The following is a 27,867-nucleotide window of genomic DNA, read 5'->3' as shown; positions in this document are numbered from 1 at the left end:
GCTTGAAGTTCAAGTCCAAGCCCCAGAATAAACCTCCTCTTTGAACTTCATTTCTAACTTCCGGTAAAGGCTGCCTGTTCTCTTGCCCAGAACCTCAACCTCTCGGATCACCCTCGTTCCGCTCTTCTTGCCGCCTATGCCAGCCCATTCTCAGTCACTCTCGTTGGGGTGCACAGCCCACGACAGCTCGGGTGGGGGAACTCAAAACCACTATTCCCAGCGCAAGTTTCCGTTCCACGGAATAACCCAATTGGGGAGGTTTCTCCACAATAGCAGGTCGCACCTCACCCCTCCAAGCCAAGGCTACTCTCCCAGAGACACTCTTTGAATTGGCATCTGATGCCTGGAGCACTCTTGCCACTTTCTGTCCCTTAGTTACTTATCTCCTCCATCAAAGTACCCCGTTCTCATCCCTGCCACACAGATCTTGGGCAATAAATCTTCTTCACTGGAAGGTGTGCCCTTCTAGTCTGAGTCTGATTCGTTTTGAAAATCCCAGTGCTCCCCAGGAGCATCTCGAACAATCCCAGCCCACAAGGAATCTCCTTTTCCAGGTGGAGGCAACAGGACACTCCTTCTTCATGTGACGGATCAGACACCTGTCACGGGCCACCCTGCTTTGTGACCTCTCCTGAATTGTATCGTGGACGTTCTGTGTGCCCTCTCTTCTCACACAGAGCAGGTCTGACTTGCTTAGATTTCCTACGGCTCCGCACACGTTGCACAAGGTCTGCATGCAATAGGTGCTTAATAAATGCTTTGAGGTACTGATGTGTACCTGCCCTTCTCTAGGCTTCTTCCTGTCAATCCGCCCTTTTTATTATTTTGAAACCTCGAACCCTCCAAGGGGTAAAGCAGAGCTTCCCCAGAACTCCACCGTCGGTCCCAGTTTCCCTTCATCCCACAGGCTCCCGACTATGACATCTGTCAGCACCCTGAACGCCAGCGCAGCCACCAAATGACACGCATGTTTGACCATACATGCGTGTGGACTGGGGTCTATGTGGAAATAAGTCATTAGGCATTGATTTTAGCGTTATAGTCTGTATGGTCTGGGATGAATTAATCAGTGCCTCATACCTCATCTACAGCATGCATTTTTGCTTTTAATGGACACATTTTCAGCGATCTTCTAGCCCCTAAATATCTAAGCTTTTATGGTATCTGGGGGTAGGTAATGTTTATTGAGCACTGACTTGTGTTAGCCCTACGGCAAAACCCTCATAACAATCCTGTAAGGCAGGTCCTTTAACTGTCCCCATTTTTAAGATGAGAAAACTGAGAACTGGACAGATTAAGTAATTTGCTCCCAGGCATGGAGTTCGTAAGCATCAAAGCCGGGGTCTGAACACGGACACCCGGGGATAATGCGACAGATCCGGGGAAAAACAGAGTCAGCATTTCAGCCCAGCCATCTTGAATCCTGACTTTTCAACCACAGCAGAGGAAATTCAATTAAATGAAGTCCAAATTAGCAATTATTTAAGATGTCTTGAAAATATTTTTAGCCAGAAGGAGCGGGGCAGGGCTTTCTAAAGGCCCGGGGAGCTGGCTTCCTTCGCAAAGCTACCTTCTGCTGCTGAAAACAGATAATTGCACAATATTCCAGATTTTCAAGTGAAGGCCTGCTTCCTCCGGCAGTTAGCCTTTGAATCAGACAACAGTATGAGTTCCAAAGAATCTATACAATCCCCATAAACAAAGTGATGTTGTAAAACGTATACTTGAATGTTTTTCACGGCCTCAAATGAGAAGATCCGCTGCCAGCATTCTGGATCTCTCTCGAGCAGGGCTGACGAAAGCCATTTTTAGACGTTTCCAGAACCACTGTGGTTTGGAGCTCCGACGGGGGTGGCTTCAATATGGTACTGGAGGCCATGCAAAGAACGCAGAGTTCCTCTGGTCCTCCAGATGGTCTCACCTAGTCCTTCCCTGCGTAAAGCCCTTTACACCGCAGAAAACCCTCACTGCGCACCGAGGATAAACATAACAGACGAGAAAGGGACACCATCTTCACGGAATGATAACCTTTAGACCAAATGTAACGACTGCGTTCTTTAACTGCCACTTGTTTCCTTTTGCCCGGCAAAATCCTGTATATTCACTGAGCAGCAAGGAAGAAAATCATACTGGACATAAAAGGGCCTAGCTGGAATTTTTTATATCTTTATTTCCCCACAAAGTGAACATCTTTATACACACAATATTTTGTGTGATGCGACTAAAACGTCCTAACACGAAAAACTGTTCTTTAATCTAATGATAAATAACCACAAGTCCGGGGAATAATTAAGTATACCAAAAAAGATCTAAGTCTGTGTTCACATCAGTAAAAAGCCTGGCAATTAAAGTAAGTGATAGCTATAATTATCCACACATAACTATATTTCAGCAAATGAACAAACAGATAATTATTTCTGGGAAGCAGAGGTAGCGTGCAGATACTGGCATTCAAGAGAAATCATTTCCTAGAAAATAACACTATTTCTGATTCAATTAGAATTTCAAGTTATTCTAAACATTTATTTCCATCTTGTGCCTTTATTTAGAAAGCACGTTGGCTATACGTTGTGAATTAGGAATGAGGACTAGTAACTGCTTTCAGAATTACAATGACCACCTATATATTACATTCTGCACGTGGGTGATATTAGTTCAGTTTGTATCATACCAACAAGGAGAAATTTTCTAACTCTGCACCCTGCACAAAACTCACTGGTTCTTAGGTAACGTGCAACATTGTTCCAATTTCTAAGTGCTTACCCAGGGGGGAGTACCCAGGGCCTTGTGCCCTATATGCTAGTAATCTGGGGAGGTTGCAGGAACCCAGACCTTTCACGGTGCTCATGAAAGCAGACCAACATCAACATGTTGAGTAGCTTTGAAAGACTGAAATCCCAGTTGAAATAATTTTCCTTTTGTGCCTGTAACTCCTGAGATTTCTGTGTGATTGTCAATTAATGACAACACAGAACTTGCTTTATTTTAAACTCTGGTCCCTACAAGATTGAAGGGGTAATGTACATATATTTGTCTTCCAGGGCTCAAACATTTGTTACATGCTGAAGTTTAGAAGTCTGAGAGTCCTAAATATTTAATTTGATATTATTAATTTCAGGCAATGTAGTCCACAAAAATTTCCATTTTGGTTTAGAGGATTTTTTTTTCCCCTTTGTTCCATTGGTTTTTGGTTTTAACTTTGATTTTTAGAGTAAAACTCACAGGTGTTTGTTTGTTTGTTTGTTTGTTTTAACTAGGCTTTTTCAGGACCATTGTCCAAGACACAAATTAAATAATTTGGCGACAGGAAGTTTCTGTTTTCTTTTTCTTTGTGGTAAGGTTAAATGTCATCCAAGGCGAGCTAGGGAGAAGCATGGGTTGAAATTTCAGCAAAAGTGAATAGTATACAGTCATCTTTTTAAAATATTTGTGTATTCAGTATTTATCATTTGAACATATTTAAAATTCCCTTTTTGTGTGTGGCCATCTTTGAATACTCCACAATTGCTAGTAGAACAGGAATCCGTTACTTGCTTCCTAGCGTTTGTGAAACATCTTCTATCACATGCCTGCAGGCTACAGCTATCACCTAAATTCCATTTTTATTATTTTAGGAATACCTAATTTCAACATAAAGGTATAGGTGTTTTCATGACCTTTACCTCCTCCCAAAAGATTAGCATCGGAGCTTTCAGAAAGTAACCATCTTAAGAGAAAGACTGACTCTCTCTATTTCTAGCTAAACAGAGTCACATAAGACTGAACATCAAACATTAACACAGAGTTTTACAAAATGCCTATTTAAATCGAGTTGGAGTAACACATCGACAGTGTTGTTTTCAGGTGGGAAACCGAGAGGTAATTTTGCTCTCCAACTCGCAGGCTCGGTCATCATCCAATGAGATGGGGTGCCCTTCTCTGGGAGTGCTTAGTCGCTAGCTCTAAGCCAAGCTGATCTGAACTTGCGGACGCAGAGACACACCACCCCATATTCCTCAGGTGGGGACAGCAGCAGACTTGTCAAACTCAAACTTTATAAAAATAAGCCAAGCATGACGTAAGCACGCACGTAACAACTGTATGAAAACGTACAGTTTGACCCAGTGGGATATGAGATGTGTTTCGAGTATTTCTAGGTAACAGAACTGATAGTTTTTATTCTTTTCTTTACTCTTCTTCTCTCTGCTTTCTGAAACATGATTAATTTTTTGAATGCATAAAATTATAAATGTCATCTGATTAAGATATTGTTTTTAGAGACTGCAAAATTCAGTCAGGAGAAAATGTTAAGAAAACCTGACACTTTGGGGTCCGGGGAGCTTGTGTCATTCTTGGCCGAACTTTTGTCTGCTCCCAGCGGTAATAGAATTTGGTAAAGGCAGTTTCTTTTTCTAGAAGTCTTTGCTGCTGGCAGAAAAATCCTTCTGTCTCTAACTGATATCACTCTACCCTTCCACCATGGCACCAAAAACCCTTTGTTTTGTGACTTGCATCCTTCTTTTTGTTTTTTTTTTTTAAAGATTGATTTATCTGGAGAAGAGAGTATGTGTGTATGCGTGGGGGGAGGGGCAGAGGGAGTTCAGAACCCCAAGCAGACTCCCCACTGAGTGTGCAGCCTGACCCGGGGCTTAATCTCAGGACCCTGAGGTCACGACCTGAGCTGAAATCAAGAGTCAGAGGCTTGACCGACGGAGCCACCCAGGCCCCTCTGTGACGGTCCTTCTGATCATTATTTGTAACCCTTGCTCAGTATGGGGGGTGAGATCCGTAAACACATCCGAGATTTCCCCCCGTGTGTGCGATTCAAACCACCTTTTCCCTGGGTGCCGACAGAGAATTCCCATCTGCTCCGGAGACCTTCCTGCTAAGCTTGAACAAACGCTGCCCAGACCAACTACCTGCCCCCTCCCCTCCCCCCGACCTCGGCCCCCGTATGGTTTTCGTTCTATCCCCGTTCTCTGTGACCACGTGTGGGTGAGGAACACACCGAGCTGAGAAGCCTCCCCGGGGTCCCTCGGATCTTGAAGGAAGCCCGGGACAGGGTGGGGACCGGCCACCATCCGGATGCCTGACACGGGCTCTCCACGCCCCTCCGTTCTCCCTCCTGTCTCTTCTCTTTATCTTTTTAAATGCTGGAACTGCAGCTGGGACAGGTCTGCGTCAGCTACCCAGGAGCCGCCGTCATCCTCTCTCCCGATCCCCACGGGTTTCTCCTCCCCCAGGGAGAGCCTGTCCTGTCCTGGGCAGCCGTCCCCTCCCCGCGCCCCCTTCGCCCGAGCCCCTCCTCGCTGGTCCGCGCTGCCATCCTGCAGGTGTGCGACAAGTAGTATTCCTGTGTCCTTCCCGTGATTTTCTCGAATTCCCAGTGAAGGTGGCTCTGAAAAATGCTTCCGTGCTTATTCATGTCCCCTGCCCGATTTCCTATTCAATAGCCTTTTGTTTGTTTTTAAGCAAACTCCAAATAGGACCCTTTGTTGGTCAGATGTGTTGAAAATACCTCCTCTGTGCGGACGTTGATATATATAATTGTTTTCCTTTGCGGTTAACACTCTTGTGTGGCTTAAGACATCCTCCTTTCTTTTCCTATCTCTGAGGTTAAAAAAATCCTGTGCTTTCTTCAACACATTTGATTATTTTACATTTGACACTTAGATCTATAATCTACCAGCAGTCTCTTGTGTGTGCGGCCCGAAGGAAGGGTCAAGTCCATTTTTTTTCCTCTCACGGATAGTAATCGATCACCCTTCCCCCAGTGCCCTGCAATGCCAGGTTTGTCATAAATTAAGTGGTTATTTATGCAAGTTGCGGAGGTTTGTTTCTTTCCCCTTCTGTATTCCTAGTCTCTGGGAGAGCTTATGTAACGCTCGCATTCTTCATCCTGAAAATTTTGAGACACTTGCTGGGAAAGTCGCTTGGGTTCTCCTCAGAGAAAAGTACTCAATTTCAACTCTAATTGATTTAGTATTTATGTTACTATTTAGCTTTCCTATTTGGGGGGTCCATTTTGGTTAGTTGTAGTTTTATGTTTGTTTTAATTTTTTTTAAAGATTTTATTTATTTATTTGACAGACAGAGATCACAAGTAGGCAGAGAGGCAGGCAGAGAGAGAGGAGGAAGCAGGCTCCCTGCAGAGTAGAGAGCCCAATCGATGCAGGGCTCGATCCCAGGACCCTGGGATCATGACCCGAGCAGAAGGCAGAGGCTTCAACCCACTGAGGCACCCAGGTGCCCCTGTTTGTTTTAATTTTTAATTTAATTTAATTTTTTCAGTGTTCCAAGATTCATTGTTTATGCACCACACCCAGAGTTCCATGCCATCCGTGACATCCTTCATAGCCACCACCAGGCTTTTTTTTTTTTTTTTCCTTTCTTCTTTTGGAGAAGTGTGTCTGTCCATCTAAATTCACAAACTTATATTGGCATAAACTGTTCATAATATACATATTACTATTTTCCAAACTCTAGAAAGTCTGGGGTGGGTCCCCTCTGCATCCTGGAGTTCGTTACCTGTGCCACCTTCTTTATTTCTCTACTATCCTTGCAAGAGAGTTTTCCATTTTATTCATGTTTCAAAGATTTTTTTTTTCAAAGAACCGACTTCCGGTTTTGCTATTTGTTATACATTACAGTAACTTATTTCTTATCTTTACTGTATCTTTTCTTCCACTTTCTGTTGCTCTGTCTCTAACTTGTTGACATTTAAAAACCTGATTTTTGGCCTTCCTTCTTTTGCAAAACAGATAGACATAAATTTCCCCTGATGAAGACATTAGCAGCGTCCTACAAGTTCTGTCATATTTTCATTGTCATTTGTTACAAAGTTCTGCTTTTCTGTGATTTCTTCCCGAATCTACTGATCCCTTAGAGATGTAATTTAGAACTCTCAGAAAGATGAGAAAGTCGTTTTTAATATTTGCATGGCACACCTTTCCTGGTTCCGTTCCTTCACATTTAAATTTTTAGCATCCTCATGTTTTTCATGGTTTTCAGAAATCTTAGGCTTTAAAATATTTTATTAATGGATTTATCTCTAATGTGAATTCACACTAAACGAGTCTCTTAAGCTTTCATGGCTTGAAACATAAACTTAAACTGAGTTCAAGCTTAGTTATTTTCAGAGGTGATTTTATGCCTACATCTGTGACCTTCCTATCAGCCTTGTGTGTGTGCGGTTTTTTTAGACTTCATTTATTTATTTGACAGAGAGGGAGAAACCACAAGCAGGGGGAGAAGCTGGCAGAGGGAGCAACAGGCTTTCTCACTTTGCAGGGAGCTCAATGCGGGACTCGATCCCGGGACTCCGGGATCATGATCTGAGCCAGGGCAGATGCTCCACCACTGAGCCACGGGGGGCCGGTCTTGTTTTCCAGGTCTCTCCAGTTCACCTCTTTTTTGTCGCCTTTGGGATAGACTGACTTGTATTACTCTGTTTTACTCCCTCTATTGGTGTGGAAATTACATACTCACTACTACTCCTTCAGTGCTTGCCTCTGACATTACAGCCTGTGAGTCTGAGTTACCGGCCTGCGGCAGTAAACCCTGCTCCACGCTCTCCTGATTCCACTGGCGTTACTGACTGTTCGTTTTTGCTGCTTGTATCTCCGGGCATTTGGGGTCTGCCTTGCATTGAATTCTTCCAGTTTTTATTTTTTTTTTCTAAAACTGCCTTAACTCCTTTGCATCTTTTAAGAAGTTTTTGTTGTTGTTGTTGTTGTTTTACTATTTATGAAAACCTAGACTGACAGCTCTTTGAGCGTGCTAAATATGTTATTCCATTGTTTTTGAATTGTCTTTGAATTGCCGTTCCTTAGAATTTGTCTTTTTTTTTTTTTATTACTTCTGGCTGCTTTTAATATTCACTCTTAGTTATCAACATTTCACTATGAGATGCTTAAGGGCAGTTTTCTTTTTATTTATGCTAAGCAGGCTTTGGTTTGGTTTGGTTTGAACAAAAGTCACATCTACAGACAGAAAGCCGTACACATGTGTACATTTCCAGAACACGCGCGCACCTGCTTGTGGGTAGTGATTCGGGCCCCTCTGTTTGTGCCCCCCCCCATTCGTACATTAGAATCAGCATCCTAACCCCCAAGGTGGTGGTTGTAGGAGCTGGGGCCTCTGGGAGGATACCAGGTCCCGAGGGTGGAACCCTCAGGACTGGGGTTAGTGCCCTTACGAGGGGCACCCTGGAGTTCTGGCTCCGTCCTTCCAACTTGGGAGGACACAGCGGGAGTCAGGCAGGCTGCGCCGGGAGGCGGGCGGCCTGGGAGCTGAGCCCGCGGCCGCGCTGCTCGGACATCCAGAACCTGCACAGCGGGTCCGTCCGAAGCCGCCCAGTCTGGCATTTTGTTCAGCGGCCCCGACGGAGCAGGCGCACAGTCCATCCTGGACCACAAGCCCAGCCTCGGGCAACCACGCATGGTTTTCTGGGCCTCTCGTTTTGCTTTTTCCGGAGCATCACGTGCACAGACCGTACCTGTCGGCTTTGAGTCTTCGCTCACTTAGCGCGACGTGCTCGACAGTCACCGCGCGGCGGCACAGAAGGGTCACCCTAGGGCGGCACAGAAGGGTCGCCGCGCGGCGGCACAGAGGGGTCACAGAAGGGTCGTGCCCCCGCTTTGTACTTCGCACCATTTACCCACGTGCCAGTCAGCCCGTAAAAAGGCCCCAGGAGCCCGCCACGGGGCCTCACACCTTCAAGAGGACTAGAATCTTGGCCAAGAGTTGAGTTGCCTCATGAGAGACCCTGAAACCAGGGCACTCAGACCAGCCTCAGCCGGACTCCTGACCCACAGAACGTGTGAAATCACCGTCTTCTGTTGAATGAAGCCTCTAAGTTCCGGGGCGGCGGGTGGGTGCTTACAGAGCAGGAGACAACCAATGATCCAGTGCCCGGTCCAAGGCGTCCATTTTGGATGACGGTCAACGATGACCCAATAAACCCTCCACACGGGTCTCCTCATGGGCACAGTCTTCCTGCTGTCCGTGTGGCCTGTCTTCTTTCTCCAGAATTCCAGCCACCTTCTCGCCCCACCCTTCCCGCCTCCAAGCCGTGTTCTGGAATCGCCGATCCTCTCTTCTCCTGCTTCTCCTCCCCTAATGTCCTCAGTGATCTCCAGCTCCTCAGGTTTTTGTTTTTTTTTTTTTAATGACTGTGTCTGATTAGCTCGAAACTCCTCCTCTATTGTACTTAATTTTATGACTATTTCTCAATTTCAGAGTTTCTGTTCCACGCATTTTTATAGTTTCCCGTTTCTGCGGATTCTCATTCTTTCATCTCCTTGGGCACAGTAAACACGCTTCGCTTAAAGCAAGCGCTTCTGAACTCCCGTCTTCTGGGCTTCCAGGGATGGGCCGCGATGGACGGCTACTTCCGCTTGTTCATTTGTGATCTTGTCTTGTGTCATCATGTGTCTGGTTTTTTGACTGTGTGTTAAACACTAGATTTGAAACATGGTTTGTTACATCATTTTGAGGCCTCGGATGCTGTCGATGTCCTTTGAGACACAGACATCCACACACATTTCTTCCCAGGTCTGTGTGGGCCCTGTCCTGAAGGACGTCTGTCACACAGCCGGGGTTGAGACGATTCGGAGCTGAGCTGTGGTTTCTAGATTGGGAACACCTAGCCCTTAGGAGGGACACCTTGAGGCTCTAACCCATGGCCTTAGGAAGCCCCGGACTTAGTCTGTCCCCACAGTCCAGGAGGCGTCAAAAATCCAGCTTCCGAGTTGGTGTCTATGGACTGGGAGAGTGCACGGATGTCTCTTGGAGAAGAGCCCAGAATGTAGGCTTCCTTGCTTGGTCCTCCCTGCGTTCTAAACCCCCTTCCTCCATCTCTTCCCTGGATCTCAAGGTCGTAATGGTTTTCTAGTGCGTTTAATCAGAACAACAATGAAAATTTTGGCCAGCTTTTCCATATGTCCTCAGGAAAATCATCCCAACAGCCATGGGCTGCTTTTATGTGTGAGAAATAAGTTATTTGTTCAAGCCACTATCAGAATGATTTTTGGATAAACACAGTCTAGCCAATTTCTAAATGATACATTCTTTTACATACACTAGTTAAATACTTAAGGCCAGTTTGGTGTTTACCATAACTTCAGTATTATTTTCCCTCACACTACCCAGGTATGAGAAGAAAAAGGTTTTTTTTTTTTAAATTAAAAGTACCATTAGAACAACCCCATCTCCTCCTTCTGTTCTGCATAATCTCATTTTATATTGGTTCCCACGTAGCGAATACTCCACAACAATCTTTGAAAAGTCAGCTAACACTGAACACAACGATCATTCTTTAACCCAACCCATAAAATGCTACAATATACCCTCCAGCGAAGTTTATGAGCTATGTCCCAGCTTTTAAACCTACTTCATTTTTACGTTTCAAATCCATTCTCCCTAGAAAGTTGACAGAACTTAATACTTTCATCTATTTACTTCCGAGTTTAAAAAGCACTTACCATTTGAGACGGAATTCCCATTTTCAGCAGTGATAGCACTTGAGAGTGAATTAGATAATTGAATTCCATGGTTATTTGCATTTCTATCTTGAGTCTCAGATGCAATTTCTGATCTACCAGCATCCTCTCGGGCAGTGAGGTTCATGTTAGTCTCAAAACCTAAAATAAATTTTAGAAAGGGTTACTCTTTTTGGATAAAATGCACCCACTAATTTAATAAAGTAGTAGAAGAAAATAATACAGCTCATCAAATGAAACACTAATTGTATTTGAAATAGTAAATCAATAATCATCCTTCATTAAATTTATGGCCTACAAAATGTCCACCAAATTTTGTCACAGCACTCTCAAACGTAATGGGAATATTTAGTGGTGTTAATGAATTACATAATTTACTATTTTCAAACATATCTGTACAGAACTTTTGGTGTCAGAGTCTAATAACTTGTCACTAGAGTGCCGTCTGTCTTGAGAACGCTATTTCCTAAAGGAGCGTGGAAATAAATTCATGTTTCACAAGTTTTCTCAGTTACTAAATTAAGCAGAGCTGAGACAATCCCTACAGGTTTGAAAAAATAAGAAATACACTTACAGCATCTTACCAACTTTATTATTATCCACTGAGGACTATTAAACCTCAAAGCCCTACCTTTGCATTCTGAACACTAACATTACTTAATTGTTCATTGCGCATCCCGTGTTGAGTGCTCAGGGATCAATGAATACAAGAAGCCATCCCCCAAATTAAGCTGAAGAGCCAAATGAATATTTTTTTTTAACTATGTAGAAATAACAAAGTAAAATGTTTACAAGTGCCAGGGATTGGGAGCAAAGTCTATTGCATTATCCTGAGGCAGGGTCTACGAATGACCAGAGGGAGCAAAGGAAGCACAGCTGTCCACCAGGGCGTCAGCTGTGGCCCCTGCCACCCCCCCCTCCCCCGGAGTCATGGGCCCTCTCTGGGGCTGGTCAGGGGAGCCTGGGACTGGCTCTTGCTTCCCAAGGGAGGTTCTGGAGGATCTTGGTTCAATATGGAGGCCGTGGATGTTGCTTCTGGTCTTCGGTGGTACAGAGTGGATTCCGACTGCCTTTCGGTTAGGGCTTTCTGAAGTTTACGGCAACAGATTATTCAAAAGGGATAAAAAGCCTAATTTGCTTTATTATACTTTACATGCGGCAGAATGGTTTATCTCCAGTGACCCCGCAGGGGGGAGGGAGGAGGAGGGAGGACGGAGGGGAGAGGACGGAGGGAGGGCGGTTGGTCTTGACCGGATCCTCTTGCCTCTATGCTGATCTCCCCCTGCCCTCGAGCCTTACGCTCCAACGGCACGACAGGCAACGGTCCCGTATCCAGACGCTCCACGCTGACCCAGGTTCCCCGCTTTCCCACAGGCACTCCCACCAGCTGGGGTGGCTCCTGTCCTCACCAGTGGGGCTCGTGGTCGGACGAGCCCCAGGGACCCATCACTTAGAAGTGGAGGGCGCAGCAGGTCTGCCCCGCAGGAGAGCGTGTGCTGTCTAGAGCAGGGGACGCTGGCGGGCCAGAACGGAGGCGAAGCGGACAGGTCTTTGGAAACCACGGCAGCTCCTGGGTCCCTGCACTTGAAAACAAGCAGAACAGCTTTGGCTCGGCCCGCGTGCGGAGGAACAGGGATGAGCAGGAGAGCAGCCGATCCGGAGGCACCGTCGGAGTTCTCGGGCTGCCACTGCAAGACCAGCTTCTCCTTTCCGTCGACTCTCGCTTGCCTTTCAGACACATCTGCAAGTTAGCGACACGGTCTGGCTGTCAAGCTGTCTCAAGACACAGATGCCGGTCAGCCTCTCTTGGAGCTCCTTTTCTCGCTCTTTGATTCGGTTGTTTGTTCAATTCCTACGAGGTGTTCGCACTCCTCGTGAACTCCACGTGCTGTAACGACCATGACAGAGGGACGGCCATCGCGCAAGGAGCGGAGGTTCTGTGCCGGTGCGAAGGGAGTTCACCCAAGGCTGGGAACCAGGGCGTCCATCCCTGCGTGAACAGGGACGGTCCTCTTACCTCCGGCGGGACAGAACTCAGTACTCGGATGCGCTGCGTGGACTCTTGCTATAGACAAGATGCTAGTGTCCCTCTTCACCCATTTCCCGCTCCTAAACAATTCATGTTTATATAGTCAAAACCTCCAATTTTCCTATTACGGTTTTAAAAATATTTCTCATCAGCAGCTTACACTGCAGCCAAGGACTGGTTTTCAGCGTGCCGTACAAGTTAGGCGGTGATTCTTACATTACCTCTAAAATTTTCTTTGTATTTCTATCTTAAAAGCGTAGGTCTATTCGGGAATGGCTCTGGGTTGGAATAAGGAAAGAAGTCCTTCTTTGAGTAAAACATAAGAATCGATGGCCAATCTAATGATAATTATTCACCTTGTTCTGATGATGATCACCAGCTCCTGAGGGTTTAGGATGCACCAAACCCCCACCAGACGCGGCATCTGATTTTGCCCTGGTCTTCCTGCTTCTGAAGAGCTGTCCCCTTCACACCCAGTTTTGAGATGAGGTCCCAGAGGCTCGGGGAGGTTAACCTCCATGCAGACATTTCAGAATCGGCCGGGTTCCGACGGAGGCACTCGGGCTCCGCCATCCACCCACACGCATTCCTGCGCTTGGCCCTTGTGTAAAGCTCCCCGTCCCGGCATCTGCTGGTCTAAAGGGGAAGGCGGCTGCTTCTCCGTGGCTTCCCTCGATCCCCGGGCCTCGGTGGTAATGAACCGGGAACTGCAGGCTGAACCCTGTCCTCCAGCCACTGAACAGGACTTGCAACATCTATACCAACGTCTCACCTCTGGGGTTATCCTTCCTCATGAATATTAATTGTGGGGGTGGTTCTTGGCTTCCTAAATTCTGTGTCAGCCTCTGCTCATAAACACCCTGGCTCGGAGGGAAATCCAGACACGTCCGAGCGCCGGTGCCCCAACTTGCTAATGCCTAGTTTCAGCCACAGCGAAGAGCAAAGGCAGAAACCCTCTGCGATTTGATTTTGCTCCAAAGGGTCTGTTGAGCGAGCAGCTACCATGTTCCTCATCAAGAAGGTGCGCGTGACCCTGAACTCAGGCACGCGAGGAACCCAAGGACCCTGGGATTGAGTCGGAGCAGTTCCCAGTCGCAAGGGCACGGACACAAGGTCCGTACTTCAGGGAGGGCCCTGTAAGGAATGATCCGGAGCCAACAAAGTTGTGAGGCCTCATCATGCCTCCAAGCAGCGGCCACTGAGATTTTTAGGGTGAAGAAAAGTCGGTTACAGTCACACCAAAGAAAATACTTGAGGCTCTGATTGGGTCTAAGCCAACAGGGAGGGAGCATGTGGGTGAAATCCCACAGAAAGACTGAGGGTGGGTCTGAGTGCCTGTGTCCCCGCGTCTTGTGTGCTCAGAGGTCTGGGGAGCTCGGCAGCACCCAGGACGCCGCTCCGTCTGCACACCTGGGCTGTTCCCTCTGAGCCTGTAAACAGGACTTCTCTGTGACCCCCGCCCGGGGCTGTTTGCACAGGTAGGAGAGAAGTGAATCACCGGGGGATCTGACTCAAAGATGAAATGGCGGCCTTTACCCCAAGATATGACGGTTAAATACGAGCGCGCAGTGTGGACAGGGTTAGCTCGAATCTTAATCGAGTGGGAGAGTTCTAGCGAGTCTGCAAGTGCGGATGCAGGAAAAACTTCAGCTTTGCTGTGTTCGTTTTTTGTTTGTTGTTGTGGGTTTTTTTTTTTTTTTTTTTTTTAAGTATCTATATAACACTAAACTATCCCTCTGGGTGGGTGTTATCCTTTGAAAACTGGTTTTCCATAGAAGGTGACATTGTCCCCCAGCATATCTGGGCATGACTGGAGACCTCACTAGTCCCCACCCCGGAGGAGGGGGCAGTCCCTGGTGTCCAGTGAGCAGAGGTCAGGGGTGCCCTGAGGCCCCAGGCAAGGGCGGGCAGCCCCTGGGAAGAGCGGTTCCCGCCCAGGAGGTGGCTGGCCTGAGGCTGAGCACCTCGTTCTGCACCCTAAGTGAGACCATGCCCTGTGCCTACTCAGGTCTCTCCACTGGTTTCTGTTTCACTTAGGGAAAACAGAAAAAATAATAAATGAATGATCACCACCAAACTGCTGGAGTAATGTTTGTTTTCTAGAAGGAAACTCCATGTTTTGCAATGAAAACAGTTGACCAATTTACTTACTACGGAATCCGTGGGAATGATTATGGGAAGACCTTGGTAACTGTTTGTCCTCATTCACACGAGATTACTGACACCATGAAAGGACTTTCACTGTGAACATACCTTTGAGCTTCTAATCTCTGCTTATTTAAAATGATAAGGTGAGGAAAACTTCTCATTGAGCGAGGTGAAAATCTCTGACGTATTCAAAGGGCCAGAGCCGATTGCTTTCCACCTGAGCGTTAACATGAGGGGAAGGACAGACTCTGGGGCATCTGAAATCTGTTCCCCACCGCGGTGCGCATTCAGGGTTTCACTAGCAGTTATCACTGATGAGTATGTCCTGCTTGTCCCACCGATACGGAAGGTTCATGCCTGCTCAGTGTTTAAAAATCTTAACTGCACAGAGCTTTGCGACCTGTAATCTCAGAAACCTGCCATCAGTTTGATAAGTCTTGGCTCTGGCGTCTTGGTGCCTAGGGACAGGAGACAGGCGTCTACAGAGTGATGGTCGTGGACCCCTCACCTGCCGAGGCCACGTCCAAGGCCCAAGCACCAGTCGGTCGGTCAACGCGTGCCCTGTTAATGGTGGCAGAGACGGCCTTGACCAGTGTGTGCTTTGCTTATTTTCCCGTTTTAAACAAATGCTCCATTCACTCCCTAAATGTTTGTCATCGTAATTATCTTTCTTGAAGACACTCCACACCTGCCCCATGGTTTGGAAAACACAATGGTCTGGAGAGGCTTTTGGCTCAGAGGAGAAAAGGGAGGGGAGGGGGAGGGGAGGGGGGAAGGGGGGAGGGGGGAGGGGAGAGGAGAGGGGAGAGGGTAGAGAGGAAAGGAGGGGAAGGGAGGGGAGGAGGGGGGAGGGGAGGGGGGGAGGGGAGGAGGGGAGGGGAGGAGGGGAGGAGGGGGGAGGGGAGGGGAGGGGAGAGAGAGGAGGGGAGGGGAGGAGAGGAGGAGGGGGGAGGGGAGGGGAGGAGAGAGGAGTCTGGTTCTGCACAGCCTGTGGGCACACTTGTCACACATGCGCCATCACCAGAGCAGGGCGCAGCCAATACTTAGGTAAGAGCAAACCAGAAACTGCATTTTAAAATGTCACTACTCTGGCAAAAATGTGTCCAGCTGGATGGGGCTGGAGGACAGATCAGAGACGGGAGCCCAGGAGCCGGGAGCATTTAGACCAGGGAAGAGGCAGGGCTGGGTGGTCAGGACGGTCCACCTTACAGGTCTCTCGGAGCTTAGGGACCCGAGTAAGTCAGCGCCAGCGAAGTACCTGGACGCAGGACAGACTGGGCTGTGCTGGTCGACCTTCCAGTGACAGGCCCACGCCCAAGGGTGAAACTGAGTGGCAATGATTGGAGTCACAGCATTCATGAGGACTGAAAAGAAAACGTGCAGGAAAGACTCAAGTCTCTCTTAGGAGGGAGATCTCTTGCAGAGATCGTGTAGAGAAGGGCAGTGGAAGGCGAGGCATGGTGAGAGTGGACACGAGCAGGCAGGGGTGGGCTCGGCGGCGGGGGTGGGGGACGTGGAGGGCAGAGAGAGGCTGACAGCAATGCGCGCCACAGAAAGGTCGCAGAGAATGAGTCAGGAGTGAGCAACAGAGTGTTTCTTTAAGAAGAATGCTTAAACACATCATTTCTCTCTTGGTTACCTTAACTTGAGATAATTTTAGAGTATATTTTGGAAACACAGGAGACAGGATCCAGGTTTCAGTAACGCAGGAGAAAAACAAACTATTGCTGTTTGACTGATTTAATACCGAGAGTGCTATGCAAGGCAGAAAAAATGTGCAAATACATTTTAAACTCATTACTCACACTGGCTCTAATTCATTCCGCAACTCTATAGGAAAATTCCTCTCCAGAAAGGCTACTGCACGGACGGAATGCGCTTGTTTTTTCCTCTTTGGCATTAAGGAAAGGTACAAGCACTGAGAGACGCGGCTGGCATAGTCCTTCTACTTCTCAAGTTCTCGTTCCTAAAACCTGAGCGTTCCAGCTCAACTGTGCTCACGGACACACACAGAGAGTAACTAACTCCGTTTGGATGGGATCACCTAGACCCCAGATTGGCATCCAGTGTGTGAGTTACAAGGAACAATGTCTCTTACGCCTCTGATTTTTGTAAAATCATCTATTACCACAGGTAAGAACTATAAATAAGGACTGAGACCCCCGCAATGCCCTGCATTCTGCTGTAACAGGCTTCTAGGAAGCAAATTAAACTTTTTAAAAATACATGCTAACATAACCCAAGCACAGGGCCTGCTGCCTCAGAGGAGGACAACGTCCAGTGTAAGGACACATCTAGACAGTGTCGGATCCAAGCCTCAAATATGCAGACAGACCCCCACCCACCCCCGGTGCGGGCTTGTGCGACAAGACACGAGATGGGAGCGGAGCCGGACTTGCCGCAGTGTGTGCTCTGGCACAGAGGGCGCGCGCCGCGTCTCCGTATGTTTTGTACAGCCCTAACTGACCCCAAGCCATGTGAATCGGACCTCGTCGTCCCTTTGCTGATAGTTGCAGAAATGTGTCAAGAGCAGGCTTCAATCTCTAAGAGTAAGGGGGGGGCCTGGGGACCGAACACGGGGCTTCCGTGCGATCACCTTTAAGACACAGCCATGTGCCGTAACTCACTGGCATTCCTGTAGGAGCCCATTACCTTACGAGACAGAAAAAATAGGGTACCCTAGCAATTGCAAAGGATGGACAGGTTGAGAAAACACAACTGTCTAAGGCTACTGACCTTCAAAGGCTAGCGCCAGCCCCCAGCACACCTTCTCACTTTTTAATGACTCTTCAGAAATCGCTACTCTTGAGTAGAGCCGCGTTTTAGGCATTTCTTCCGCGGCAAACAGTGCCACCAACACTCATCCTCCGGGTTAAGCGGGGTAGAATGGAAGCGCTGCCTTGTCCCCTACTCCTAACTCCTGCCACCCACTCCCCTGCCAAGTGCAAGGAGAGGGTTTGTGCTGGGAACGCCAACTGAATCAGGAAATAGAGTGATATCTTCAACAACATATGTGCTGAGCAGGGGAAGAATATATTGATAGTAAAGCTAAAAAGTGACTGTCAGTATAAATAAGGTTTTTAGAACCCAAAAATGCACAGAAAATTATGTTGTGCCAATTTTCTTTTAAATTTAACTAACTGGATCCTTTCGCGCCCATCTCTTCTGTCCCTGCCGGAATGGGAAACGAATCACGCCAGTCCCTTCCCTGTCCGCGCACTCGGGTAGCTTGCCTGTCCTATAATTAGCTGAACACGAACATCTAAACACCACGCTAGCCCGGCCCGGAGACCCATCCCTCATGTATAATTTCATAGGTCATGCGGTTATTTATACGGCTGTTATTTTTACATCTCCCGAGTGCCAGGTGGCAATGTACATCCAGGATCGGGGAACGCGGCGCCTGCAGACAGCTCCGCCGGCCCGGGCAGCCCTCGTTAGGGTGAAGGGGTCGTTCTCGCTTTCTCCAGAAAGCCAAGGGGAAGAGTATGATCTTCTGCTCTTTGGTCGGGAAGGTGTGGGTCTGGGACACCTGCGTGGCGTCACGGCCCGTGACTAGTGGGGCCCGGCATCTCAAGGGAACACAGAGGAGCCCTGGGCACCTCCACCGGCGGCCACATCCTTCCTTAGGGGGACAGCCGCTGCCCACCCCCCAGATCTACAGAACCTCAACGAGCATTTATTTATTTTTTTAATGAGAATCGAGTGGAGTCCGTTTTGTCCCCGGGCCCTTGTCACTTCCCTGCAGAGCTAGTCATTGAGTCCCTCCTGCATTTTTAACAGATGATCTGCTTCCAGAATAACTACTTTGGTCCTTGAGAAAAACTGAATCTCTGTTGCCCCATTTCAGGGATATTAGTTCGCATTCCGCCTTAACCACGACGTTCTAGTAGTCCCTGCCGGCCAGCCCCGATCTCCTCCGCATACACACCTTCGCACAACTGGAGGCTTGCAGGTTCACGGACGGGTGCCACGGGACAGGAAAGCTCTAGCTGTGAACACTGATTTCACAGGTGTGGTCACAGCAGGAGAGAGAGAACCAGGGAAGTCGTCAACAGTTAAAAAAAGAAAAAATGCAGGGATGTATGCGGGGTCTTCTCAAAGTCGTTTTTCAGGAGGAATCACAATTTACCCATCTAAATGCCAATAACCACAAGGGCACAGGCCGGGGCCAATGGAAGAGGCCCAACCATGTATCTTAAGCACTTCGTGCCAGTGTCTAACCGGGGAGAAACCGGACAGGCCTGGGGCCAGGACCCCCAGGTGGGGGGGGGGTCTGTGCTCGGGAACCCAGCCCGGCTGGCCGTCATGTCCAGTGGCTACAGAGACATTTCAGTATTTTAACAACAATAGGATGGTCCCGCTCATCTCTCCCGGAGATGGCGGTGAGCCCACAGCTCTGAGGCCTTCAGGAATGAATTAAAAGTATCGATACAGGGGCGCCTGGGCGACTCTCCATTTCAGCTCTGGTCACAATCTCAGGGGCATGGGATCGAGCCGCATCAGGGTCCCTGCTCAGCGCTGGGTCTGGTTGTCTCTCTCCCCCCATTCATGATCCCTCTCTCTCTAAAAAATAAAGAAAAACACCTTTTAAAAGAATAAAATAAGAAATAAAAGTATCTATAGAGATTAAAATTCTTGTCAAAATACTCGATGAGCCGTGCTTTAGGTGGCTCCTGGGATTGTGTGCTTTACCCAAGGCGGGTGGGTTGGTGCTCCGGGTTCCGTATGCCTCCAAGTCCTAAGTGCCTGGGAGCGCATGTCCCCTGAGCCGCTGCTGTGACATATCGCAGAGCTGATGGAGGACATACCACAGACACGCAGGAGGGAGGACCCTGGGGGGTGCGGCTGAACCTGCGTCTCATAGTCTCATTTCATCCACTACAGAAACCACCGAAGGGCCAGTCGGAAGCTGGGATATCCCCTTCCTACGTGCCCTGCAACTAAGCATCTCTCACCCATTGTTAAAGTGTATGTTTCCATTTAAATGAAGGTAGAAAAAATCAGAGACAGACATCGGTCCTTTCCACATACCCAAATGGAGTTGCTCCAAAACACTAGGTCCCCATTCCTTGTGCAAAACCCTATAATCACAGCGTAGGATTGGAACACAGACTGGCCCCTCGCTGGGCGGCGGGGGCCCTCCTGCCCCGGGTCTTTCTCTCCTGAGTTTGGTCTCAAATCCCTCCCGTCTCTCCCTATACAGCCCACCTTCTAGACCAGTGTTCCAAAGGACATATTGACAGGCTGAGAAATAAATTTAGTGGGTCATGATAAGCATTTAAAGATGAAGCAGAATAGAACCAAATGAATAAAAATGCAGCATTTCACAAACTCTGAGGGTACGTAGTGTTTCGTGACACCCAGATCGTTATCTTCACGCAAACGGTCTCGCACCGTCTGGATACGCTGGACTTTCCATGTCTCCCCGCTGTGAGCTGCTTCTGAACAGACCCCACATTTTATGGGAAAAAAAAAATCCATACCACTTAGTATAATGCCTGGCACAAAATAGAGTCCTTGGTGTGTTTTTCGAATAAACAAACAAACAAAATGAGTGAAGCTTGCCCTTCTTACTGGGTGATTTTTCCCAAAGCTCTTTGAAAACATCAGGCAAACAGCAGGACAAAATACGACTGCCAGTTCCACTGTCTTGCCTAGAGTTAACCTCTACTTTTCCTTAAGTCCTGAGAAGAACTGCACATTTTGGGGCCATTCATAGAATGATTTTATTGTCTGGGGGGAAGAAAAAGAGCATTTTTCCTGAAGTCATTGCAGACGGTTCCTGGGAAAGATTCAATCCTCACAGCAGTGAAAATGTCTCTGATTGACAGCTGAACCACGTTGCTGGGCTTTCAATGATTTTTTTTTTTTTTTAATGTTTTTATGATCTCTCATCACCAGACATGAGCTCGGTGCCTCTGTCCTGGGTTGCTCCTCAGCCTCTGGAAATTAGACACGACTCCAAGGCTCCGTAAATGAACCAAGAAGACCCCCTCCTTGCACACCACAGCTACACCCATGAATTAATGTTAGCAATTCGAGTTTTACTGTCTTGAATTGACACATAAGCAATTCAATAAACCTCTAGTTCTGCTTGGTGTATGCAGTGGAGATCAGGGGTGGCCAGGACACAGCAGAAAAACACAGGAAGTGTGGAATGCAGGCTAATGTCCCCGAAATGGAGCAATGAAAGTTATATGTTTCAGGAATTATTTTTTAAAGCAGTTTATCTATTAAAAATCCAAGGAGGACTCTCTTACTAACTATATAGAAAGGTAGTTAAATACCAAGAAATGAAATCGAGTCCATCCAATTCTCATGAAAATAACATAGATACATAAAAGAGGCCTTTTGCTCTAGAGGTTCTGGGGCTGGGCACTGGATGTATCCCTAAGAAAGGGTGTGAGAGCCCGTAGAAGCATCCCGGGGCAGGGCTCCCCAGCTTTAAGTCAGGTGTTTGTACTTTGATGTGTCCCCTCCATTCTGCTCTGAAGACCAGTCTGGCCCCTTCGGCTGGTGATCTCATCTGAAAACAGGTTAAGCGAATGCAGCTCCAGCGAACAGAGGTGATGTCAGAAGGTAATTTACTAGCCGGGAGCTTTGATTCCCATTTCAGTTACATGGAAATGCCTTGGTAGGGTCACAGCTTCCCCCGCCGCTTTGCCCACGTCTTCTCTCTCAGCTGACTTCTTCATGGATTGGCCATCTTTCCACATCAAAGAATAATTAAGCCCAAATCGCAAACGTGCACATTTGCCTAGGAAATAACCCCAGGTACCTAGTGTGTATGTGTCACTTCTTTCATTCTTTAAAAGGACATTTTTCTTTGAAAAATTAGGTTTGATGATGAGCCAGATTTGGGGGCGTGAAGAAGCTCTCTTGCAATTCTGGGAAACGCACAAATTCTCAGGCATCGCGGGACAGTGAGTGTTGTGATGTCAATTTGTGTAAGGTCAGATCTAGCCCATGTCTGGACCCTGCACTTTTTAGGACCTAGTCACCGGAGCAGGGAGCACAAGGAACGAGGCTGCTGTTTACTGTGGGATTGCAACGGGCTGGTCATTGCAAACGCTCCTCGTGTGGGTAAGAACGTTGCAGATTTCAAGGAGAAACGAGAAAAAGAGGAAGTAAAAGCCAGAGCAGAAAAAAGGCTGCGAAGCTTCGCACACACATGGAGGCTGGGCGACCATGGGGGGCTCAGGGAACGGAGCTCTGGATAAAGTGGTACTGCGGAGAGCTAACTCTCAGGTAGTGTGGGCTTTTCTAGGCTGATCTGAGGATTAATCATAAAAATGATTCAAGTCAGCATAAAGGACCTGAACGCCAGTAGAAATCCGTTTTCCTCCACCAAGACTCTTAAGGAGAACGAGAACATGGCATCGGTCCAGCCCGTCTTTAGGAAAACTTTCCACGCACCACATCGCGTTTACGCATTTCTTTACAAAAGGAAGAGAACCCCAGGATGTTGTATTATGTGGCAATAATGAGATGCAGGTTGTCAGGAAGGTCTTTATGAACTTGCTTGAGGAGAGCTGCTGATGCCTCACAAGACGAGCCCTGGGCTTCTCTCTGGAGCCCCGGGGGAGTTCCATTCACGATCCCATATAGAGACCCACACTACACAACAGCTGCCTGCCTGAACGGGTTGACTGCATGAGAAATATCTACCGGTTATGAAAGATAATCCACTTCTGAAAAGACTGCCTCTTTTTTTCTTCTTCTTCTTCCCAATCCCAGGTACAAGAGCTGCTTCTCCCACTGACGGCACATCCTAGAACAACCCGGTTGTGACGGCCCCTCGGCTGTGCCGGGCTCAGTGCAGAAGGGATGAGCCGTTTGTGCAAGACGTGTGTCTCCGGAAAGACTGGCATCTGGTGGCTACAGAGGCACAGCCAAGACGTTCAGGTAATTTCCCAAGTGACTCAAAGGTTACTTCTTGATCAGGTCGATCGACATAGTTAATTGTCAGAGTCTTCTGCTTGGTTTTGCTCCTGGGTTTCAAAGGATCATGGAGCAGCATGGTCCAGTGGATGTCCATGGTCACGAGAACTGTGGTCTGAATATCTACCCAACACGTCCTGATTGAGGGGCAGGGACTGGAGGCCCCATGAGTCTTCTGTCCAGACACGTTTCTACCTTCGCGGTTACCTGCGTCTCTGCTTCCAGATGGACATGATTCAGAAACTAACAAATTGTTATTGTTTGCTTTTCATCTAGAACGTCACCAAGAGGCCAATGATGGAAGCTTTTTCGAATGTCTTTCTCCGATCCCAATCAGGGGGCTGTTGAAAATCACTGAAAAGAAAGAAAGAAAGAAACAAACAAACAAACAAAAAAACCAACCATGTCCTCTTCCCACATTTTTTCCTGGTCATGAATTTACATTTAACTTCAAAAAGGGATGATTCTCTCAGACATTGACTTTGTACCAGTTAAATTTTCTAATTGTTTGTGGAGACTGGGACTGGCCTCACAGAACAGAAATAGACATTTCTTCGAGTTTGGGAGAAAGGAACCGTGTGTCTCATTCCTGACGCAGGGGCCAGTTCATTGCCGTCGTTATGCGAGAGTCACTTAATCCCTTAAACTCTCAGATCGCTCATCAGCAAACGGGGAGGCCAACCCCTGCTTCACTCACCTCACACAGGGCCAAGGGGGGGGGGGACCCAGGAGACGTCTGCCTGCTCGGCCCACAGGAAAGAGCCGTTCACAGACGCCGGCTATTAATATTATTAACAGAACACCATTAACAAATGTTCCATCGCGTTTCCGAGTATTTTCCATTACAGGAGGTCACATGTGCATACCCAGAATTGCCACTAGCCCTCTGGGTCATCCCCCTCCTCGGGCTCTTTGCAGTCTTTGTGGGCAAGATCCGAAGATCCTGCTGACTCCCCACGTGACGAGGAGACACAGTGGAGGCATTCAGAAGCCTGTCCTGCAGCTTCCAGGTAGAAAGCTCCTCCTGCTCTGGTCCCATGCAAGGCAAGCAGTGCCTCTGTTCTCTCTCGGACTTTTCTGCAGCCTTCACACCTGTGCTCCAACAGGACTGTGTACCCTGAGCCCACAGGTCCCCATGCACACGGTTTCTCTGGCTGCCGTGCCTGTCGTCCTGCTTGGGCACCTGGGGAACTCCATCCTCTCCACCCCGGTGGCCACTCGCCCTGCTCACTGGGCATCCCGGGCCTGAGGCTCCCCCACACTCCTCCAGCGGCCCCGCACTCAGCACACCGTGATCAGCACCCTCCCCACCGTGGCCCTGTGCTTCTCCCTGGCCATAGACACTTTGTGACAATCCGACGGAGTTTGGGATGCCTCCCCGCCAGATCAGGAACAAGCCTAGCACTGGGACTCACAGGCCACTTGGAGCTCAGTTAGGGACCCTCAAGTAGTTTATGACCCGCGGGCTAAAAAGCCTCCTTCCTCCACTAGGATTTCACTCATTGGAACTGGACGGACCCGTCTGCCTCCTCCAGTCTGTGAGAGGGCAGGGAAAACACGAATTTCCCCATCTCTGGATTCCAGTAGCAAGCCCTGGGCTTCCACTCAGTAAATGTTAGAGGATGAGCTCTGCAAGTTCATGCAAGTCCCTTATGCACCCCCTGGTTGCATAATGGCCCTGTGTGAATTCTTGGGCATTTCTAAAGAGAAGGTGCTAGAAGTTGGGAAAAGAATCTCACAAACACTCACAACAAACATTAGACATTTAAAAATAACTGTCTGACTCATATCAAAGACAAAGGGCTTTGTGCTCTTAACATAGGTTAGTTGGGCTACGGATCGGTTAATTAGAATTGAAAGCTTATTTCTAAGCGGAGATGGGCTAAGTATGATTTGGGAAATCAGAAATACTGAAAACACATCCCAAACACAGAGGCTCCTGGTTCTTGCAGAGGGGCCAAGAGTTTGGCAAACAAAAGGCTTTTCTCACAGAGAGGCATCGTCTCTTTCTCGGGCTCCCCTAGTGGCCCAGCCTTACCTCCTAGCCACCTGGTGAGAAATAGAGAACCTGCCTGTCTGGGATGTCAGCTTGTCTTTACTCATTTGGAAAATAAGGGGCATTGAGTGTTGCTCCAGATGGTTCCAGAATGTGGAGGAATGCCTTGCTTTCCTGCGAGGCAGGCTCTCAGGTGAGGCGGGAAGGCAGACAGCGACACATCAGGGAACTCTGTCTGTCTGTCCACGCCCTTCATGATTCTCAAGATGCCTCGGGCCACGCCTCCACCTCTTGCCCTCCACTCCCCGAAATAAATCATGACGGAGAGAAACGGTGCAGGGAGGAAGACAACCGGCCCCGCACGGGACAAAGTGCTCGGAGAACCCGAGGAGAAGCAGGAAGCTGTGGGGATGCCAGCCTCTGCGTCCTGTTCTGGGAGGCCGAGATTTGCAGGAGGCACAGCAGTTTCTTCTGCTGTGATCTCATTAGAATGCGTCAGACGCCGATCAGAGACGGTGTCCAAACTTGGGCTTCCAACGCAGGCAGAGAATGGCAGCTTCCAGACATCACCCTCCAGCAAGTCAGACTTCTGCCAGTGATTTCATGACATTTCAGTGATTTTAAAGCACTCTTCTTGTTACTAAACAATGAATAAGTAACTACTTAATTTGGCATGGAGGCATCTAAACCTGATAAAATATTGATTTCAGAAGTGACTGTATGTTTTTTGGAACGGTGGTCTTTTATTCTCGGTTCTGTTTGGGTATAATATTTAGACTAGACTCACCCTTTCTAGTTCTATTTTATCTTTCATGGTGGTCCAGGGGGCTGCCGGCACCCACCGTCCACCTCACTGGCTTCAGGGTTCTTTCAGGAGAAAGCTCACCCGAGCATCATCTAGTCTCTGTTGTGAAAAATGATACCCCGGTTTCCAGAAGCAGGTTTCTCCCACGCCAGGGAAGGCTGAAATGGATCCACTGGTCTGGACAGATTGAAGTGATGTCAGAGTAAATCTTCTATTATTTTCTAAAGGACTTTTTAAATAATTTGTAAATATTTTTAAGTAAATGATTTGACACTGGAATGCACTTCAAATCAATCCAGTGGGGCCGGAGAGGGCCAGAGAGAGAGGCCTGGGGGTGAAGCAGGACGGACCGCGGAGACAGTCCATTCACCCCGTCCCCACGGAGACAGTCCATTCATCCAGTCCCTCGACTTCTGTGAATGTCTGATATTTTCCATAAGGCCAACTTTACAGAAAGAACTCCCTTTTAAACAAATGTCCCAATGGGATAAAATACTGAACTGTGAAAATTCAGGGATGGAACACTGATTTAAAACTCAAAATATTCTTACTCAGAATGTTTAAGCAATAAAATAAATGCAAATGCAAATGCAGTGATTTCCATCTGGGTTAGGTGAGTCTCTTTAAGTAAAAATGACTCGAGGACTAGGTCCAGTAAATACGGTCATACGGCAAATTGCTTTTTTTTTTTTTTAGGTAGTTTTTCATCATCTAGGTATTTAATAAATACCTACTCTATGCAAAGAAATGCTGTGCATTTTCTGTTGTCATTTACATTATTTTTAACCACTTACTTTTATTTTACAATCTATGGATGCACAATATCAAAAGTCATATGACAATTTTGGCAAAAATATTCTGTACACCAGACTTTTCCTTAATTCAGTGGGGCTCTCCTCCTTCCTTCTCCAGATACCAGGGTGTGCCACATTTTTGTCAAAGTCCTATCATCCTGGTCTCTGCTCATTTTGTTTCTGTTCTGGATAAACACGGCCGGACCGTGGGACGCCATCCGGAGCAGTGGAGCACCCTAGTGGTCTGCACGCGCTGACAGATCTCTCCTGCCCTCCGCGTTTGGTCTCGTGATTTTTGAAACTAAGCAGCCAGAAATCTTTGGCATAATAACATTTGTCATGTTAGAATATCAGATGAAGCACATTTTGTGAAAGAAAGGGATAACGCTGCACAGATCATTAAACGTTTAGTCACTCTAGATGCTAAGGGCCAAGCGGCCCACGTAAAATATTCCAAACCAGATACGCACTCCGGAGCTGTCACGTACAGGTTTGGCATTTTTAAATTTGTAAAACCCTTTTCTCCACCCCAACTCTAGGACTCCAGTGCGAGCGACTCAACCCTTGTCCTCTGCCCCTGCTGCCCGAGACCCCCCCATGCAGGGAGATAAGTCATGGCGCTCGACGTCTCGCATGCTAGGATGGCACGGAGGGCACGGGGGTCCTCTCTGGCCCTGGTTGTTGTCATCTGTGAGAGGGGGATAATAGTAGCAGACAGCTTCCCATCCTGAGAGAACTAGATGGGTCATGAAAACAGTAACCGTAAGCATTATGACCACTGCCTGCCACCACTGTCCTCTGGGGCTGCGGGCCGGTCGCCATCCACAGCCTTCTGTCTGCAAGCCACGCATCCTGAACTCTTAGATAAATCTGAGGGACTTCATATGCCTCAGGCCGCATGCCCTCAAGTCAACAGCAAATCAACCGTTTGGGGGAAGATAATATTTGTGAAATCCTCCAAGTCTGCGGGAAGTGAGGGAGCAGAATTACACACCCAAGGGCTTCATTGCTACACACGACTCATTGTCCTTTCTACTTAACTGGAAATGCCCACAGCAGGGTAATAGTGAGCAGTGTCGTCTCCTCAAGGTCACTTTCCAAAGAAGCAAGGGGGATATTCTGAACACTTCTGCAAAATGTGCAGAACAATTTCCCCAGACCACAACTGCACGAAATGAGCTGTAATTAATTCAGGTGCCCGGAGGGTAAGATTGCCACCCACTGGATTACTTGGTAAGAAAGCCATTTCAGGTGAAAATAAGAATATCTTTAAATATAAAGAGGGTAAAGTAGACGATTTAAAACCTTAAAGAGAAGAAATCCCAAGACTATAGTAAATCGTTAATAAGGGCCATTCAATTCATTCAGAAGAAAATGGATTACTGACTTTGGGATCCAACTGTGTAAACCTTAATCATCAGAGAGCAGCTCTGGTGATTAGCTTCAGCGCGAAGCCCGCTCTTCCCCCACACCTTATCTTTAACCCCTTTTATTCTAAAGGAATGACCTGTAAGATCCCACGAGAACATGACATGCGAACGCGCAGACCTATTTCCCACATTGTGGACCGTCAAGAATCACCCGGCTCTCAAACGTGGAGTTGGAACTCCTGCCATCTGGTGTGCGGGGACGACCCGGTCTCCTACTGTTACATTTGCAGGTATGACAGC

General features: G+C 47.8%; 1 protein-coding gene and 1 long non-coding RNA gene across 4 annotated transcripts in view; one reads left to right on the top strand and one right to left on the bottom strand.

Moving 5' to 3' along the window:
* MYO16 (myosin XVI) overlaps nucleotides 1-27,867 on the bottom strand; it is a 574,710-nt gene that overhangs the window by 31,398 nt on the left and 515,445 nt on the right. For all 3 annotated transcript variants that reach the window (XM_082701002.1, XM_082701003.1, XM_082701004.1), the window contains exon 33: nucleotides 10,464-10,622. In XM_082701002.1, coding sequence (XP_082557128.1) covers nucleotides 10,464-10,622 — 159 coding nt within the window. The remainder of the gene's footprint in view (nucleotides 1-10,463; nucleotides 10,623-27,867) is intronic.
* Nucleotides 15,731-23,164, top strand: LOC309848973. Its single transcript, XR_014303381.1, has 4 exons — nucleotides 15,731-16,118; nucleotides 16,495-16,791; nucleotides 22,399-22,566; nucleotides 22,879-23,164. It is a non-coding gene; the product is annotated as an uncharacterized lncRNA (long non-coding RNA).

This window comes from Mustela nivalis (assembly GCF_964662115.1).
Source record: "Mustela nivalis genome assembly, chromosome: 15".
NCBI classification, from domain to species: Eukaryota; Metazoa; Chordata; class Mammalia; order Carnivora; family Mustelidae; genus Mustela; species Mustela nivalis.
This window is presented reverse-complemented; position numbering and strand designations above follow the sequence as displayed.